Source organism: Rattus norvegicus, chromosome 12, assembly GCF_036323735.1.
Source record: "Rattus norvegicus strain BN/NHsdMcwi chromosome 12, GRCr8, whole genome shotgun sequence".
Taxonomy (NCBI): Eukaryota; Metazoa; Chordata; class Mammalia; order Rodentia; family Muridae; genus Rattus; species Rattus norvegicus.
Window position 1 is genome coordinate 12,739,588 of NC_086030.1, and position 19,798 is coordinate 12,759,385.

General features: G+C 48.5%; 1 protein-coding gene across 1 annotated transcript; it reads left to right on the forward strand.

Moving 5' to 3' along the window:
- The first annotated feature begins 5,800 nt into the window (after positions 1 to 5,800).
- Urad (ureidoimidazoline (2-oxo-4-hydroxy-4-carboxy-5-) decarboxylase) lies at positions 5,801 to 15,447 on the forward strand. The gene is made up of 2 exons (NM_001398881.1): positions 5,801 to 6,062; positions 14,622 to 15,447. Exons 1-2 carry the CDS (start codon positions 5,888 to 5,890, stop codon positions 15,089 to 15,091), a joined length of 645 nt encoding a protein of 214 aa, NP_001385810.1. The 5' UTR covers positions 5,801 to 5,887; the 3' UTR covers positions 15,092 to 15,447.
- Positions 15,448 to 19,798: the final 4,351 nt, after the last annotated feature.

Consider the following 19,798-nt stretch of genomic DNA (forward strand, 5'->3'; position numbering starts at 1 on the left):
TGAGCTGCTTGTCGTGAGACGTGTGTTGTTGATACAGCAAGGCAGAATGATGATGAGAATCTTCTTCCTTCTTTCAAAGCGATTTGGCCCAGGACATATGCACACTGTGTCTGTGACATCCCTCTGCATGAGCCAAACACACTGTTTATACCTGGATCCTTGTGTGTAGCGGCATTAAAATCACCAGAGGACTTCATTTCCATGAAAATGGTTATTCTCTTGTGAGTTTTGTAAAAATGATCTTACAGCCTATGTACGCCACCAAATGCTTCATTTAAATAGCATAATACTGGGGCTGAAAAGACAGTTAATAGTTCATACTGCTCTTGCAGAGAACCTGAGTTCAATTCCCAACACCCACAACTGGGACCCCACAACCATCTACAACTCCAGTTATAAGGGATCCGACGCCCTCTACTGGCCTCCATGGGCACTGCGTGCACATGGTGTGCACACACTCGGGCACATATACACGCAAACATAAAACACATCAATCCTTCTTCTAAAAAGCATAATGTCGACTTGTTCTCCAAGGATGTATTCATGCGATGCAGAATCTGCATCCCTAATCTGAAACACTGAGATCCAGACCCTGAACTCACCAGACACCAGCATGACACATCACACGTGGAAAACTCCATGCCTGGCCTCCTGTGAATGGAAGTTAGAATGAAGTGGGTTAAAATGATCCCGTCAGGTTACCATCAGACTGTGTACATGAGGCACACATGAAACGTAAACAGGGCGTGAGAATTTCATGTGTGAAAATATTCCAATCACAGCAAATGTAGTCTGCTTCCTGTCACTCTACTTAGGAGGTACTCTCCCTGCTTTACCCCACCCTGGCATTGCCCATTTCACTGATGTCCTAAGTAAACACAGCCCTTCACCACCATGGTCACTCATCATCAAACTAAGGGCGTTTGAATATGCTTCTGAGCTGTGTGGGATGGATCTTCCTCATAGAAAGTGGAGTTAGGTGAGGTGGAAGCTCATGGGCTCTTTGGAAAGTCAGTTGTGCTGGAGAGTGCTTTGCTGAGGCAGACTTATAAAGGAACGCCGCGGTGAAGCAGACACAGGAGAGAGGATGCTCTGCTAAAGCAAGCACGTGAGAGGACACATTGATAAAGGAGTCTTTGCTAATGACGTGCATGTTTTGGTCTGCCTTGCAATGTGTAGTTGAGCTCTATTTGTCGGGACTCTATAGAGAGAAATGCACCAAAAATCTTTTTGGTGGTGTGTTGTGGCCTCTTGCTGCTCCCGAGGACTTTGGCTGATGGGCAGAGGGATGTTAGCTGAGGCAGAGCACGTGCTGAGGCAAGACCTGTGACCGATGCTGAGGTAAGACCAGTGGAGGACACGATGTTTGGAGGATGTATAAATAGAACTCGACTGACAGTAATGGAGGCTGAGCTAGGCTTGCTTGTAGAACTAGCTGTGCAGTGCTTGTTGGTCTCTTGTCTTCACTGATCTTCGATTTGCTGAGAGAGGGCACTTCACCTGGTGTCCCTCCAGGTACCTCCTGCTGTCTCTGCTAGGTAGTGCCACCACTGCTGATTCCTGTTTGCTATCCCTGCTCTTCCGAATTGGATTGCTAGTGTATCCGTGAGTGTTTTCAGGTGGTTTGAGCTGCTGGCCTGTGAACTGAACAGCCGATTTCCAGACAACGCAGATGGGAGTTGCTCTAAAGAGCCTTTCAAAACAGGTCCACTCCCTCTGTATCCTTTCTTTCCCACTACCTCTGGTGGGTGGTGGGCTAAACGGGAGGTTAACGCATTTAAGAACCATCATCAAAAATGAGGATTGAAAAAAATTAAAGTTAGGATCACCAAACATGCTCCTGTTCACTTTAGTGTGGGTCAAGCTGTGTCCCTGAGGGGACCTCTCTTTTGCTTTCCCTTTCTTCCTTCCTTTCTTTCTTCCTTCCTTTCTTTCTTTCTTTCTTTCTTTCTTTCTTTCTTTCTTTCTCCCTCCCTCCCTCCCTTCCTTCCTTCCTTCCTTCCTTCCTTCCTTTTATGTATATGGGTACTCTATCTGCAAGTACACCTTGCGTACAGGAAGAGGTCATTAGATCCCATTACAGATGGCTATGAACCACAATGTGGTTGCTGGGAATTGAACTCAGGACTTCTGGAAGAACAGCCAGTGATCTTAGCCACTGATCCATCTCTCCAGCCCTTCTTTTCTTTCTTTAAAAACTTATTTATTTATCATATATAAGTACACTGTGGACACACCAGAAGAGGGCATCAGATCCCATTATAGATGGCTGTGAACTAGGGAATTGAACTCAGGACCTCTAGAAGAGCAGTCAGTGCTTTTAACAACTGAGCTATCTCTCCAGCTTCCTTATTTTTTCTTTCTTTCTTTCTTTCTTTCTTTCTTTCTTTCTTTCTTTTTGTTTTGTTTTCTATCTTTTTTAAATTTTTTTCCATTTTTATTAAATTGGGTATTTCTTATTTACATTTCAAATGTTATTCCCTTTCCCGGTTTCCAGGCCAACATCCCCCTGACCCCTACCCCCCCCTTCAATATGGGTGTTCCCCTCCCCATCCTCTCCCCATTACCACCCTCCCCACAACAATCCCGTTCACTGGGGGTTCAGTCTTGGCAGGACCAAGGGCTTCTCCTTCCACTGGTGCCCTTACTAGTCTATTCATTGCTACCTATGCAGTTGGAGCCCAGGGTCAGTCCATGTATAGTCTTTGGGTAGTGGCTTAGTCCCTGGAAGCTCTGGTTGGTTGGCATTGTTGTTCATATGGGGTCTCAAGTCCCTTCAAGCTCTTTCAGTCCTTTCTCTGATTCCTTCAACAGGGGTCCTGTTCTCAGTTCAGTGGTTTGCTGCTGGCATTCGCCTATGTATTTGCCATATTCTGGCTGTGCCTCTCAGGAGAGATCTACATCCGGTTCCTGTCCCTTATTTTCTTTCTTAAGAAAGGTTTATTGAATATACCACAAGAGGCAGCCTGCTGGGCCATAACTAGATTACTACTTGCCATAATTTACCTTTAAAAAATATTTTTAAGAAATTTCAAATCTGGGGTTAGGGATTTAGCTCAGTGGTAGAGCGCTTGCCTAGCAAGCGCAAGGCCCTGGGTTCGGTCCCCAGCTCCGAAAAAAAGAAAAAAAAAAAAAAAAAGAGAAAAAAAATTTCAAATCTACTCCTCTCTCTCTTCCCCCTCTAACTCTACTGCCTACCAAGTTCATGACTAACATCTTCTATAGTTATTGTTTTACACACACATGCATAAACATGCACACACACACATACACACAGACACACACAGACACACACATACACATACACACATACATATACATACAAACACATAAACACACATATACACATATACACATACATACACATATACACATACACATACACACATACCATACACACATACACACATATACATAAATGCACACGCACACAGACACACCACACACACAGGCACAAACATACACATACATACGCACATACACATACACACATACACACCACACACATGCACACACCCAATTGACCCATTTAGTGTTGTTCTTATGAACATGTGTTTAGGGCTGACCACTTGGGATTGAATAGCCTAACACGGGGCTTCTCCACTGAATGCTGAAGACCTATCACGGGGCTCTCCATCGAGTACTGATTCTCTTTCTCTCAGCAGGCCTTGATTGCCTTTACACATAATCAAAATGCAGAGACTAGGAGACTGTAGTGTGCCCAGCCCCAACTGGAACCTCTACAGTGCAATCCCTACACTCAAGGCACGGAAAGACTTTAAGAGCCGGGTGGGGGGTGGGGATGGAGGAATGGGGGCAGGCCATATGAAGGGGGACAGGGAGGAGGGAGGGGGGATGCGATGCGGATATAAAGTGAATAATTAAAACTGTCTGTAACAGGGGTTGGGGATTTAGCTCAGTGGTAGAGCGCTTGCCTAGGAAGCGCAAGGCCCTGGGTTCGGTCCCCAGCTCCGAAACAAAAAAAAAGAGCCAAAAAAAAAACAAAACAAAAAAAAAAAAACCTCCTGTCTGTAACATACCTACATGAGGCAAAACACCAGTGCATATAAAAGAATAAATTATTAAAAAATAATAAATACGTTAATGGGGGGTTGGGGGGGTGGCCGAGAGGACCAGAATGCCTGCTGCTAGAGAGTGCCTTCTAGACAGGAAAGTTTCACCCATCTAATCTCAACAACATGGTTGCCTAGACCTGTATAAAGATACCACCGGCTGACATGCCAGTGTGAATAGGTGAAAGTTCACAAGGTTTCACTCCTCTTTAACATCCTTTAGGAGGAGGGTGTGGCCTGCGGACTAGGGCGACCCCTTCTAGCCGTGCTTTATATTGATTGCACCAGCAGGGGGCGCCCGAGGACTACCGTTTCTAAACAGAGTGTCAAACACCAGGTTTGACCTGTTACTTACTGCCCCTTGGTACCTAGAAAGGCAAACACTGGGCGAAAGGAAAACAAGCCCTCTTTTGGAGATAATTTATCCAGAGTGCGATCGTTTCTGGACTCACGGTGACGAGGGTTTTCCATGCTTGGTCCTAGTCCCACACCAACTCCTGAGATCAGAGCCCCTCTCCTTCCTAGGGCAGTGGGTGCCTTTCTTTGTGACACCTCCCCCTACTCTACCCTCTTGCCCTGGTCTTTCTAATCTTTTCTAGGCGGTTCCTCGTGAAGAACACCACCAGTAACAGCCTTAGCTGAACTCTGCTGCAGTGCTAAATCACTCACCAAACCCATTCTAGGGGAGGAAAAGGTTTATTTCAGCTTATAACTTCTAGGCTGTTGTTGAAGAAGAAGTCAAGGATGAGAACCTCGAGGTAGATTGACTCTCTCTTCTTGGGCACCTACCCTCAGGTGTGTACACATACACAATACACCTTTTTTTTTTTTTTTTAAACAAAAGAAGATAGCACATTCCACCAGAGGCACCTCTCCTGGCCTCGTTTACACTAAGTGTACGTTGTGTTAAGCATTTAGGGTTCAAAGAAAGATTAAAACATGGGACCTGGGCTGGAGAGATGGCTCAGGGATTAAGAGCACTGACTGCTCTTCCAGAGGTCCTGAGTTCAAATCCCAGCAACCACATGATGGCTCACAACCATCTGTAATGGGATCTGTGTGTGTAATTGTATACAAAAATAAATAAATCTTCAAAAAAAAAACCAAAAAAAAAAAACAAAAAAAAAAAAAACATGGGACCTATGCTCTAGAGGCACGGCCAACGACAGATGAGAAATCAACTTCCAAATAGGTGGCCCTGTAACCTGTCTGGATTACCAGGAAAACTTCCCCAGGAGCAACTGAATAGAGTCTGGTTCTATTCCCAGCATCTGCATGGTAACTCTCGACTACCTGTAACTCCAACGTAGCCCAAACCTCTTCCAGCCTCTGCGGGCCTCAGGTCTGCGTGTGGTACACAGATTACAAGCAAGACATAACAGTCATGTTCACAAGATAAGATGTCGGTGACACCAAGTGGCTGTCTCATTAAATATGGCCATAGCTGGCTCTTACTAGAGCAGTGCCTCTGGTGGAGACGTTCGTTCTGCAGAAGTCTCTGCTCTCTTGATCGCAACCATAAGCCCAGGTGGGATATAGCTCAGTGATTGGGTGCTTCTTCAGCACACGTGAGACCCTGGATTCTGTCTCCAGCGTATTACCCCCTACAACCCCCAAAACACTTAAACCTGTGTTTACTCGCTGCAGGAACATTCTGGATAAGCTCCTCCCAGAGGTATTTAAACCAGAGTCAGCTGCCCTTGCACAAGGTCAGCTGTGTCTTCAGCAAATACAACCCATGAGGAGGAGTTAGCGTCGCTCCTGCAGACTCCCCCCAGGCAGGGCAAACAGTGCCTCCAGTCCAGGTGTCAGACATGGACATGAAGAAGGTCAACTCCTTGGACTTCACTGAATTTGTGAGTGTGTTTAGGAACGTCGTTGAAAGATGTCCTCTGGTCGCAGCTGCCGTCTGGTCCCACCGTCCTTTCTCTGGCTTGGAAGACTTAGAAAATCACTTTTTTGCTTTTATCGATGCTCTCCCAAAATCAGGTAAGATGTGCATGAAGTCGTTTCCAATAGGGTATGTAAAAGTATTTTAGATTACGTTAGCTGACTTACTCAATTATCTACTGGGTTTTTGGAAGGGTCAGGAGATATCCTTTCAACTGCTGGGCTCTTGAAGGTGGACACAAGAATGTGAGGGACAAGATAAGATGGTCGACGGCAGTGGAGGCGGGGGGTGTGTGTGTGTGTGCATTGCAGTCTCTGAGTTGGAGTCCAGCCTGATCTAGAGCGAGTTCCAGGACAGCCAGGGCTACTGGAGGTCACAGGAACGGGGCGAAGGCCTTGGTGAGTCAGAAGCTAAAGGTCCACTTTGGCAATGCTCTAGATGAAAGAGGGTAGTGAGAATATCCCAGCACCCCAGAGAGGAATGGAGACCCTGAATGGTTTTTATCAAAAGGGGGGGGGGGCAGCAGTTTGGACCAGACAAGGAAAGATCCCAAGACTCTTCGCAGAAAGAAGAAACGTTGAAGCAAAGCGATGTTTTCTGGGGAGAATGAGCGAGAACTGAGGCGTATTGGTCCGTGGGGCGAAGAGGAGGCAGAAGTTTATACTGGGTGGCACAGAGGCCAGAGGTCCAAAGGTACACAGTCCCTGCTCAAAGCCTACTCTGGCTTCAGAGAATAAGTCTGACATGCCCTTGGGGAACAAAGACAGGGGCAGGGGGTCCCCTATCCTTGAGACTTGACTTTAAGCAGGACCTGTGGTCTCCTGACAGAGCAGGCACTCACAGCTGTGTTCAATATGGCTATGATGACATCTTGTGGCTTCTGGATGTCCTCCTATGAGGACTTACCTAAGAAGACCAGAGGGCAAGGTTATGAAATCAAACTGAGGACTGAGGAGGTGGCTCAACAGTTAGGAGCACTGGCTGCCCTTCCAGAGGACCAGAGATCAATTTTAAGCACCCACATAGATACTCAACAAAGAAAGGCCTCCAACTCCAGGATCTGAGCTCGCGCTATGACCCGCCCCTAAACACCAAGGACACATGTGGGGCATAGACATACATGCAACCAAAACACTCAAACATATGAATTTTAAGTGTGTGCGTGTGTGTGAAACCAAAGCCCAGCATAGTGGCCTCGCCTGTGCTCAGGAGGCTAAAATAGAAAGATCCTTATGAGTTGTTTGAGGACATCTACAGTGACAGTCTCGGCAAATAAGCAACTGTACCAACATCAAATTGACAGAAGTGGGGGCTGGAGAGATGGCTCAGTGGTTAGAGCACTGACTGCTCTTCCAGAGGTCCTGAGTTCAATTCCCAGCAACCACATGGTGGCTCACAACCATCTATAAAGAGATCTGATGCCCTCTTCTGATGTATCTGAAGACAGCTACAGTGTACTTATATATAATAAATGAATAAATCTTTTAAAAAAATTGACAGAAGTGTGGGGCACATCGTGACAGTCGCCCACTGCTGAGTTTCTCCAATGGGGCAGAACTGACGAGGCAAGGTAAATGTCAGAGAGTCTCCCTCACCTGTGACTCACAAAACACCCTGGCCAGGTGAATTCACCAGGTGACTCTGGCTTTACAGCCTGAGGCCCACAAGTGAGCTGGAAAAAGAAAAGGCCCATGACAGCCTGTATCCATTTGCTTTCTGTCGCTGGGGTAAAACCTTGACTGAGGCATCTGATAGAGAAATGAGTTTATTTGGACAGACCGATGCAGGGAGATGTGTCCACACGGCAGGGAAGCAGAAGGCGAGGCTCTTGAAGCAGCAGGCTAAGAGCTTACATCTTGAATCACAAGCACAAAGCAGAGGAGGGGGACACTGAAAATAATCTGTTTTTAAACTCTCTGGCCCCCAGTGACATACTCTCTCTACCTGGGCCATGGCTCCTAAACAAGTGTCTTCTCAACCTGAGGGTCATGACCCCCATGGGGGGGCACGTGTCAGAGATCTGCATATTACCTACTTACGTGATTCCTAACAGTAGCAAATTCTAGCTATGAAGCAGCTACAAAACAATGTTCTGGCTGGGGGCCGCCACGACCTGAGGAACTGCTTTAAAGGATTGCAGCGTTAGGAAGGTTGAGAACCATTGGGCTAAACCTTTTCAAATAAGTGCCAGCAACTGGGAAGCTAGTAGTCAACGCATAAGTCTACAGGGAACATTCTCGTTCAAACCCCCACATCTGATAGCAAAGGGAATGAAGACTTTAATGAGGTTTTGGTTATATGACGTGTGTGTGTTTGCCTGCAATCAACTCAAGATCTTGCTTATGCTGGGCACTGCCACTGAGCTGTATTCAGTCTTTCACACAATGTTTCTAGCGGAGGGGGGGAGGGGGAGGGGAGGAGGAGGCCGCCACCTATACGGTGACCCCTTCTAGCCTAGCCCTGCTTTATGGTGATTACGCCAGCAGGGGGCGCCCGAGCACCACCGTTTCTAAACAGAGTGTCAAACACCAGGTTTGACTTGTAACTGCCCCTTGGTACCTAGAAAGGCAAACACTGGGCGAAAGGAAAACAAGCCCTCTTTTGGAGGTGATATATTTCTTTTGAAGGGGGGAGGAGGGGGCAAGGAGGAGGAGGGGGAAGGAGGAGGAGGGGAGAAGAAGGGGGAGGAGGGGGGAGAAGGGGAAGGAGGAAGAGCGGGAGGAGACCTCAATGTATTTGAAGGGTCATTTTTAAAACGATGAATCCTTAATGGGTAGTGGTGGTATACATTTGGGAGACAGAGGCAGGTGGGATCTCTGAGTTTGAGACCAACCTGTTTTGCAGACTGAGTTCCAGGACAGCCAGGGCTCTACACAGTGAAACCTCATCTATGTGTGTGGGGTGCACACATAGGCTGGTCTCTAGTGAGTTCAAAGTATGGTCTACCGAGTGAGTTTGAGACCAACCTGTTTTGCAGACTGAGTTCCAGGACAGCCAGGGCTCTACACAGTGAAACCTCATCTATGTGTGTGGGGTGCACACATAGGCTGGTCTCTAGTGAGTTCAAAGTATGGTCTACCGAGTGAGTTTGAGACCAACCTGTTTTGCAGACTGAGTTCCAGGACAGCCAGGGCTCTACACAGTGAAACCTCATCTATGTGTGTGGGGTGCACACATAGGCTGGTCTCTAGTGAGTTCAAAGTATGGTCTACCGAGTGAGTTCCAAAACAGCCAGGGCTACACAGAAAAACCCTGTCTCACAAAACTAAATAAAAAATAAAAAGGAAAGGAAGGAAGGAGGAAAGAAAGAAAGAAAGAAAGAAAGAAAGAAAGAAAGAGTGACCCAAAGACATGCCCACAGGTCAAGCCGGCAGAAGCAATTCTTCAGCTGAAGTTTCCTCTTCACAAATGACTTTCTTTGGTTTGTGTTAATAGATAAAACAGGGGGTTGGGGATTTAGCTCAGTGGTAGAGTGCTTGCCTAGGAAGCGCAAGGCCCTGGGTTCGGTCCCCAGCTCCGAAAAAAAGAACCAAAAAAAAAAAATAGATAAAACAGGAACCAGCACGTGTGCATGCACGTGTATATGTGTGTTTTGTGTGTGTGTGAGTTGTGTGTGTGTTGTATGTGTGTGTTTTGTGTGTGATTGTGACTTGTCAATATTCCTGAGAAAGGATTTGTTTGGATTATCTAAACAAACAAACAAACAGACAGACAGACAGACTTTCTAGCCAGACGGGGATGCCTCATACTTTTAATCCAAGCACTTAGAAAACAGAGGCAGGCAGATCTCTGTGAGTTTGAGGCCACCCTGGTATACAGAACGAGTTCTAGGACAGCCTGGGCTACACACGGAAACCCTGTCTTGCAAAACAGAAACAAAAACTTCTTCCTTTCACAGAACGGAAAATTGAATGTTTGGAGTAAAAGGGGAGCTGACCTTCCATTTAGGGTAAGCTATGATGTTTAGTGACCAGTAGATGGCAGTACAGGATTAACATTGGGCTCAAGCACTGCCTAAAACTCCAGCTGGTGATTCTCACAATTCCGGGAAAGGAAGAAAGGTTGAGACTCAGGACTGATTTGTGTCCAAAGTCAAAGACTAGGTTGGAGAAACAAAACAGTAAGTACACCCGGAGGGCCAGCAGTACAAGATGCTGCGTTCCATCTGCAAACCAACAGCAATAAAACCTCTCTCTCCCTCTCCTTCACTCCCCCCTCCCCCCCCATTTCTCTATCTTCCTTTCTGGTTCCTTGTCTCTTCAACTGTGTCTCTCTGTCTCTGCTTGTGTCTCTCTCTTCACCCTCTGACTCTCTGTCTTTGTCGCTAGCAAACACACACACACCCACACCCGCACCAGGTAGGTAGGGGTGTGTGTGTGTGCGCGCGCGTGCGTGTGCGTGTCTGCGTGTGTGTGCGCGTGCGTGTTAGTCTGGACTACCCACCCAAGTGAAGATGCTGAGTGTGTCTGTGGAACACAGAAAAGGAACATGGCGGATGCTAAGAACAAAGAGATCTCAGTGCCCTGAAAGCAGATTTCATGACTGCCTTGGGGTGTGGCTCAGGGTAAGAGTGTGTGCGGAACAAGTAGGAGACCCTGAGTGTCCCTGACACAAGAGCACATGTGTGCATACACACTCACACAGACACACACACACACACACGAGAGAGGTGGGGGCCTTGGCTAAGATGCATGAAACCCTGGGTTTGATTCCCAGCACACAGCATAATCCAGAGACAACGGCGCATGCCTGTTCCCCAAGCATTTGGAGGCAGAGGCAAGATGGCCGCCCTCAGCCCTGTAATGGAGTTTGAAACCAGCCTGGAATGACAAAAGACCCTGTCTCTGAAGGAAAATTCAAGGAAACCAAAGAAAATCCATGGGCGAGAACGTGTATTATGTAAATAAAGAAGGGGGAAGATGTGAGTCCCGCCCCCTCGGCTCTATATCTGGACTGAACCAGACAAGAACAGGCGAACGAATATGCTCTCTAAAGGTTGGCAGGAAGACGACAGGGTACGGGCTCAGACTCGACGGCTGCCATTAACAGGTTATGATGAGGGCAGATTGGTTTGTGAGAGGGGTCAGAGATGAGAGAGTGAATCTGATGAAGAAGGGAGGAATTAAGCCACATGGAGGAGAAGGTCAGAGACATAAGGCAAAGAGCTTTAACTGAGGCTTTAATTCTGCCTTTAGAAAGAGCAAGTCTACAGTGAGTCCCCATCAGTTGGGGGATTAAAAAGGCTGTGTGTGTGTGTGTGTGTGTGTGTGTGTGTGTGTGTGTGTGTGCATGCACATGGCACATGTGAGATTGTAGAAGTGTGGTCTAAGAAGAAAACACTCGAAACACCAAAACCAGGAGCTAGAGAGGTGGCTCAGTGGTTAAGGACACTACTGCAGGGGATTCCTGCTCAATTCCCAGCACCCACCCTGTAGCTCTAAACCCAGAAATTCAGAATTCAGTTCATGGGATCTTGCCTACAATGTACTCACACACCTACACCCAGGGCTCACAACCAGTCATTCATGGACACCAGGCATGCCTGTGCGTGTGCTTACACGCACACGCTCATGGATAAACACCCAAAACATTTTAAGTAAAATAAATATTTAAAAGAGCTCCTTTAGGGCTGGAGAGATGGCTCAGTGGTTAAAAGCACCGACTGCTCTTCCAGAGGTCCTGAGTTCAAATCCCAGCAACCACATGGTGGCTCACAACCATCTGTAATGAGATCTGATGCCCTCTTCTGGTGTGTCTGAAGACAGCTATAGTGTACTCGTATAAAATAAAAAAATAAATCTTAAAAATAAAAAGAAGACGACGACGACACAGGCTACCCATTGTGCCAGGACTGGGAGCATGTAATGGGGATGGGGTGGAGAGGGGATGGGGTGGAGGGGGAATGGGGTGGAGGGGGGATGGGGTGGAGGGTAATGGGCACTTGTCTCTTGCTCAGGGGGCACTATTACGTGTGCCCGTCTCCTATGGATTTGTAAGGACTGAAAGTCCTCTGTGTGCTGATGCCTGTGTTCTCAGTGACTAATGTCTACCTGTATCTACTCTTTAGCCAAGACACCCAATGATGTAGCTGGAAAGACCAGACTTCAACAAGATGTTAAGAGGTGGATGAGGGACTGGAGACTGTGCAGCGTTGGGCCACCCAAGTAGGGAGACTCAGGAATGCAGGCTGACCATCCACAGTGTCCAGCCTCCCACTTGGATGAAAGGGCGCAGCTGGGGTACCATGAAGGAGATACCTCGTTGGTGTGGGAACTAGGAAAGGTCCTTGCTGTGGGCCTGTAGGCAGATGGATGCTATCCCTGGCAGTACACAAGGCATCAGTGATTTGAAGCAGTGAAGGTGGGGTCTTTGACTGGGCAAATCAGCCTTGTTTCTTCTGGGTAGGGCTACCTGGAGTTCAACTGAAAGATGCGGTACGCGCACGCACGTGCGCACGCGTGCTCGCGGTGTGTGTGTGTGTGTGTGTGTGTAAGTGTGTAAATTTTCGCTAATTTAGCGAGTTTTCTTCTCCCTCTGCCCTTTGCTCTACCCTATTCTAGGCCTCTTTTCTGCCCCCCTCTTGTCCTCTCTGCAAGAGTAGAAAACACATCTCACGGCTGGGCAAACATTAACCCAGGCGATGCTTTCAAGAGGGAAGATAAACCCTAGGAAGAGTGAGAAGTGAGGTGTAAGGGTAGGAAGGTTTGGGGGGTGGCGCTGCTAGGCAGCGCTCTCCAGCTTCAAGCTCCACCCATGCGCGCTGGGAGGCTGTCGAGGGACAGTGAGAGAAAAGACCTACCCATTCCCTAGAATCCCACCCATAGCTACTTCGCTTGGACTGACGGGTGGACAGGTGGACGGGTGGACGCACAGTAAAGCAATTGGATCCCCCCTGGAGGAGGGGAACCAGAGGCTATTTGAAACTCGGAATAAGAGAGGGTAGATTGGGGATGTGCAGTTTTTTAGTAGCGCAGAAATGCCTGACTCCCCCGTAGCAGCCACAGTGTTGGTCCATTCTCGGCAGAACCTGTCCAGAGTGGCATGGCACCGCCAGCCCCTGGCCCTCAGGGTGGGGAATTTAACACTCGACTTTCGCACCACGCGGAAAGCCCGGCTACAGTGAGGAAGAGAGAACTACTCTTGATTCTGGGTGGCCTAGAATTAGGGTGCTCATGAAAGGGGAGTCAAAAACAATGGTGTTGGAAGACTGGGATTGGTGCTCTGACTCCCCCTTACATTGTAGGGGTAGACAAGTCACTAAGTGAGTTTAAAGAGAAGTGAGTTTAAAGAGAAGACGACAGGTGTACAATGTGACCTTGGGTCGATGATCTAAGGTTGGTTTTCTGAGCCTTCGCCGAACATTTCGTTTTTAAAATGTATTTTATTTTTATTTATGTGGGTGTGATTGTTTACCACTTGTGTGTGCACCGCCCCGGTGCCCAGGGAGGTCAGAAGAAATTGGGAGGAGAAATGAATTTCCCTGGGGCTGGAGTTCCCTTCGTGAGGCTCTCAGGTCACTTACTAGCCACAAGCTGCCTCATTATGGAGGGCGGGGTGGTGGTGGGAGTTACATTTGAGGGAGATATTTAAAGGGGATTTTCCTCCTTGTGGGTATCGGATACATTTGCTAAAGGACGTCTTAGTTATTTCTCATTTCTCCCACTGCGGAAGACAGACACCCGTTTAGTGCAGAGGGTGGGCAGTTACACCTTGTGCTTCCGATTTTTCCCTGCGCTTCCTACTAACAGGAACTGTTTGTGCGTTTGGCGCCAAGGGGTGGGGAAATGAGTTATTTATATGGTAAATTAGGTGTGAGGGCCACCCTCCTGGCCACATTTGAGATCTTGTCAATACTAGAATTCCATTTCGTTCTTTAGACACAAGGTGCCAGGACACCCGAGAGTCGCCTGATACAGGCATTAGAACCCCGGGTGCCCGTGCCCCAGCTAGGCTTTCAAGTTTGAGGCCTAGAAGGCCAAAAGCTTTTGTCCACTTGGGCTCTTTTGGGTTCTGAAGTCAGGCAAGAGAAAGAGTAACAACACAACGCCAGAAGTGGGTGTGTGTAACTAAACAAAACAAAACAAAACAAAACAAAACAAAAGGGCGAGCCACAAGGGCCGAAGAATTCCGGTGAAATGAGTTTCTACGCGGTTAATCTACGAGGCTCCTTGGCTGTTTCTTTCCAGAGACCCAGAACTCAGAGTCACAAAATCTGACCATTTATTTGTTAAGTCCCTTGGATATTATCCCCTGGACCCACCCCGCCCCTGCCTTTTCTCCTTTGAGGCAGAACGAAACCCATTCCAGGGCTTTTGGCGGAAGTTTTCTGGCCCTTGCATCCGGCCCCCTTTCAACATCAAAGCCCCCCTGAGAGCAAAGGACTTTGAAAAGATAGGAGTAGCCAGGACCTCTTATCACTCCCCAGCTCTGGCGGAGCAGGTCGTAAATTCCCAGCCTCCCGACTGCCCTCTCTCCTCTACAGGTTCCCCTTAGGTCTGAAAGACCAACCTGACACTCGCACCCCGCCCTCGGGTCCTGGAGGGGGCCAAGGGGCTCGCATCCCGTTAGTGGAGAGGGACACCACTACCTGGGGACCTGGCTTGGCTTTCTGATCTGCAGTGGGTAACCCTCTGAGGTGTGTCCGTGCTTCTCCGCAGGCCAGGAGGGCATCCTACGCTGTCACCCGGACCTAGCGGGCCGCGATGTGCTTATGGGCAGGCTCTCCGAGGAGTCACGGCGCGAGCAGAGCCATGCTGGCCTCACCAGCCTAAAGACCCACGACCGGCTGCGGCTACTGCACCTCAACCAGGAGTACCGCAAGCGCTTCGGCTTCCCGTTCGTGGTGGCGGCACTCCTAAGCGACCGTGCCACGGTGTTCCAGGAGCTAGCCCGCAGGCTGCACTGCCAGCCGGAGTCCGAGCTGCGCACCGCCCTGGACGAAGTGAAGAAGATCATCCACCTGCGCCTGATAGATTTGCTTGACAGCCATTACTTTGGAGTGGAACCACCGCAAGGCCGGGGATTGGAACGCCGGCAGGATGCTTCAGAGAGGGGAGACTCTGCGCCCCAGGCTAGCTCGGACCTGGAAGACGATCCACATACCCACACAAAGGAAGTGGAGAATTGAAGCAATCACACGAGTAATGCATCTTTCGTACACCTATTCACAAGAGCACGCATCGCCCACATCTGTCAGAATCTGGAGCGTTTAGCGCTTTGCCGCCCCCCCCCCCCCATTCCCCTGCGATTTATCCAGATCGTTGCTTCAGTTCTCCACTCCGTGCCCTGCCGACACTAGCCTTGGAAGATTCCAAAGCTCCCACCGAGTTACTCGACTCTTTTCCGTTTACTAGGAGAGAGTTGGGGGACTGGCAGTGACTGTAAAAGGCACTGAAAGGCGGGGACGGGGACTTTCGTTCCACTGTGGTCTTTCATTTCCCACTTCATTTGATTCACCTAATAGTTACATGTGAGCAGATGCAACTTTCTCATTCTGTGATGCCTATGAAAAAGTGTGTGTGTGTGTGTGTGTGTGTGTGTGTGTGTGTGCGTGCTCGCGCATGCTCCCAAGTTGGAAGGGTTTGACGGTCAAAAGCCGGTGTCACCCTTGTCCCTCCAAGTTGTCAGCCATCGATGGTGGGGCAGAGTGCCCTGACAAGCCATGCAAGGTTAGAATAGCAATATTCATTGGGCAGCCCTGAGTGTTGTAGAGCCCAGGGTGAAGAAGAGGGTGTCCCCATATGCTGATAATATGGGGGTAGGGTGATGCTTATAGAAATCTTTCCAATAGAACAAGACTTGGGAGCTCTTGAACCTGGCACTCCAGTCAGTAGTCAGATTGCTGTGTCTGCTGTAGAAGCAACATCGACAGCAAGGGGGGGGGGGCATGACAGAACTCCCACTTCTTCCCCGGGGGGGGGGGAGAGAGAGAGAGAGAGAGAGAGTGAGTTAATGAGTCCCAAGAACACATTGTTTTCTTGAGAAGAAGCAAACCATACATGGCTTCCCCAACAGAGACAGGTGAGATGGGTGGAAGCAGAGTTGGTTTCCATAGTGAACAGCAAAATAAACCAAAACACCCTCTCTTCCTTTTCCATAAGAGTTGCGCACTTTGGGCTCTGGGAATGGTGGTCCACAGAAATAACCCTCTCTGGGAACACTCAGAATTGAAGTAAAGTTGCCTGTAACCTCTTCTGTCACCTCACCTATGTCCCTGAGCAGTGAGAGCAAAAGAAAGTAGGCATGCGGGACTGGGTGCTTTGGAAGGTGCCAGCTCTCAGCATCCTAGGCCTGAGCCCCGTGTGTGTGGGGGGTGGGTGGGAGGGGGGAGTGGGGTGGGGTGTTAACACCAGGTGTCCACAGTGGCCGCACTGCTTGGCTATGCCTCTCTACCTCTCTACCTTTCTCTTTTCTCTTTGTGTGTCTACCACCACCACCACCACCACCACCACCACCACCAACCCCCCCCCTCTCTCTCTCTCTCACTCACACACACACACACACACACACACACACACACACACACGAGGTTGACGGGGGGGGGGGGGGGGAAGCAGGTCAGAGACTCAAAACCACCCACTATAATTCAAAGCATTCTGTCTAGCCTTGGGATAAACCCAACCCTTAGATAAAAGGGCTCTAAAATTCGGAATCCACCCTCTTTATGTAAATTTGCTAAGCCGAAGATGTAGAGAATCCAAGGAGATGGGAGTTCCAGGGACATTTTTAGAATTCTAGATGTAACCTGTGCCTCTCTGGAACAACCCGGACTATCCAACGACACAATTGCAGTCTACGGTTGAGAGTTTATCCTGGCGGAAAAGGGCACTGGTTGGGCAGTTGCTGTCGTCTTTTTTGGGGGGTGGGGGGACAAGAGTGGGCTACCCGTGGACTCTTCCAAAGACGCAGGAGTGCTGGTAGTCCGAAGGCCAACGTGGGATGCTCGACGCAGAATTCCATCCGAGACCTGGGAATGAAGGGTTTAGGCAATTTAGGGTCCTTTCTAGGTAGCCAAGTGGCAGAGGCCGTTTCTCCGCACAGGCAGGTGACCTGTGTTGCAGAGGGATAGCCGGCTGTTTCCTTCCTCCGTATCTGGGCTCCAACAGTGACAGGCCTGTGCCTGGCGCTAGTCCTCGTTTCTTCCCTTCTGGTGCGCTGCATGCGGGAGACGAGGCTGCGCCGCAGACACTGCAAAGTGTTCGCTCTTGCGAGCCCAGAAAACAGGAGGGCGCAAGGATAGCTGTTTTGCATTCGGTGGGGAAAATATTAATATTATACTTAAGAATTCGTCAAGAAAAAAAAGATTTTAAATGAAAACCAGTCTCATTTGAGGATAGGTTTTAACTACAATCGGAAACAAGACGGCTCGCCAGTGTGCGCGCTCGCGCTCGCACACTTTAGAGGCATGGGGGGTTGCTTCTCTCCTCACCTCCCCCATTGTCACTGTCCCTTACAAAAACATCCGAGCCCAGCAGGCAAACGCCCCTATAAAAAGGACGGAAGGGGTTGGGGATTTAGCTCAGTGGTAGAGCTGTTGCGTAGCAAGTGCAAGGCCCTGGGTTCGTTCCCCAGCTCCGAAAAAAAAAAAAAAAAAAAGGAAAAAGAAAAAAGAGAAAAAGAAAAAAAAGGACGGAAGCACATGGCTCAGCTCAGAAATCAGGAGTCCATCTCTGAGCTTGTGTCCTGCACCTTCTCGTAACTGGGGAGTGTGACTGGGGCTTTTAAAAACGTATTCTGGGGGGTTGGGGATTTAGCTCAGTGGTAGAGCGCTTGCCTAGGAAGCGCAAGGCCCTGGGTTCGGTCCCCAGCTCCGAAAAAAAGAAAAAGAAAAAAGAAAAAAAAAAACGTATTCTGTGCCTTGGTATTTAAGGACACTAGTATTTAAAGAAGGGAAAAGCAGGGGAAACACACGTTCAATGCATAACCTTTACTCGTTTTAAACTGACACCTTTCCAAGTTGAGTCACAGAATGTCAATTCCAACTTTTTTTTTAATGGAGATTTTCTTTCTTCCCACCCCCAGAAGGTGTTTACTATAAAACAAAAAGTAAATGAAGGCCTTTACAGTCAGTTGGAGAAAAATCTAGAATGGAGCTTCTAAAAATAAAAATGCATCCAATAGATAGACTGAAATGAACAGGTGCTTCAGAGAGAAAGCAGTATGAAATGTGGTCAGAGTTGGAGCAACTGGAGAACCTGGTTGATCTGGCATTATGGTGTGTATAGGGTGGGAATTCTGAGACCCTGAATCATGACACCTGGTTTTGTACTGGGGTTAAGTTTCCAGGGTGGCACCAACAGACTAGATGCAGTCCGTATAGACTGCTGTGTGTCACAAAGATCAGACATATAGTGGCTTGCCTAATGCTGGAGCTTTCCTCGGGTCACAGGGAGGATCTCCAGTTCTCTCTGGTCTTGGTAAAAAGAGCAATTTATGCAGACTCTGAGCCCCCCTCCTTGTCCCACCATTCTACTTCAGGTAAGGCAGTCAGTCAATGACTAGGAATCAATCCAGAGAGACTGGTTTGTCAGTGTTCCCTCCCGCACTGGTCACATAAAATTTACCCTGTAGGCTTTCCTTGGAAGAGATTTTCATATGATAAACAAAGGTCATTCCGGGCCTGAGACAACAGTGAGGGAGCTCCTGTTAGCAGAAGGCTGGGACACAGGTGACATGTGCTGTGGTGAGCCTGCAATACTAGCTCCCCCCACAGGGCTTCCCAGCCAGTGAGACTCCCCTTCAAACCCTTCTGTATTAAAAGCTCTAGTCATTTTTCTTTCTCATCTACCACACAGAAATAGGAGAATCACCCTACTCTGATACTTCTAGTATCCCCACACTAATATTCGACCAAAGGATAAAATTAAGTATTTCCTATTATTTGTTTTGTACCCAATGGGCAAAACCAGATTTCTAAAGCCAAACATGTCTCCCTTTCTCAACAGCTTTTTTTTTTAATCTCTGGGCTATGATAATATATTTTGGACAGGAGACAAAAACAAGCTATGTCCCCTGCATTGGATCTGTTATTTTGTCTTTTTTTTCCCCCCTCTGGATCTGAGGACCGAACCCAGAGCCTTGCGCTTGCTAGGCAAACGCTCTACCACTGAGCTAAATCCCCAACCCCCCTGCACTGGATCTGAAAGCTTGGTGGTCCCTCCAGGAGAGGCAAAAGGCAGCTCTTTGTCCCACCTAAGCCCTGGCATTTCAACCTCAGAGTAATAACATCTCGGCCCACAAATGCCTTGCACGAATTCAGGAAGCTTTCCTTAGCTAGAGAGGACCAGGCACTCAGTGTGCTTAAGAGGAAAGCAAGCTTCGTTTGCCAAATGAGGCCACATCTGCTTCTGTTGGCAGTTGTAAGCAGTCGCTTGCCCTCCTCACTCCTCTGGGCGGACACTTGGGTCTCCATTGTAGCCCTGATGAGATGGACAGGTGGCAGACCCTGGGGAAACCCTTCAGAAAGAACAGTGCTATTGATTTCCTTCTTAGAGATGTTAGCCAGTGGGTTGCAGCATGGCCGGGTGCTGCTGTTGGGGTGAATTTATGCATTGTTGAGTCTTTCTTTGTGGGAATTGATTGCTGATGGTGTAGAGTGGCTGACCAATTCCCAGGCCCCCATTTAAGCAGAGTTTGAACAGTGTCCCACAGCACTCTCCCTGCCTTCCTGACTGAACTGAGAGAACTCACCAGAAACCCTCTCTAGTTCTTCCTGGTGGTTTTGGTTTTTATGAACGGATTGCATTACTGAGATCAATCTTGTCTTCATGGCACTCAGAAAGAAGACTCAGATGTCGAAGTGGACAGAGGCAACCTGCTCTGAGGTAGGTAGGTA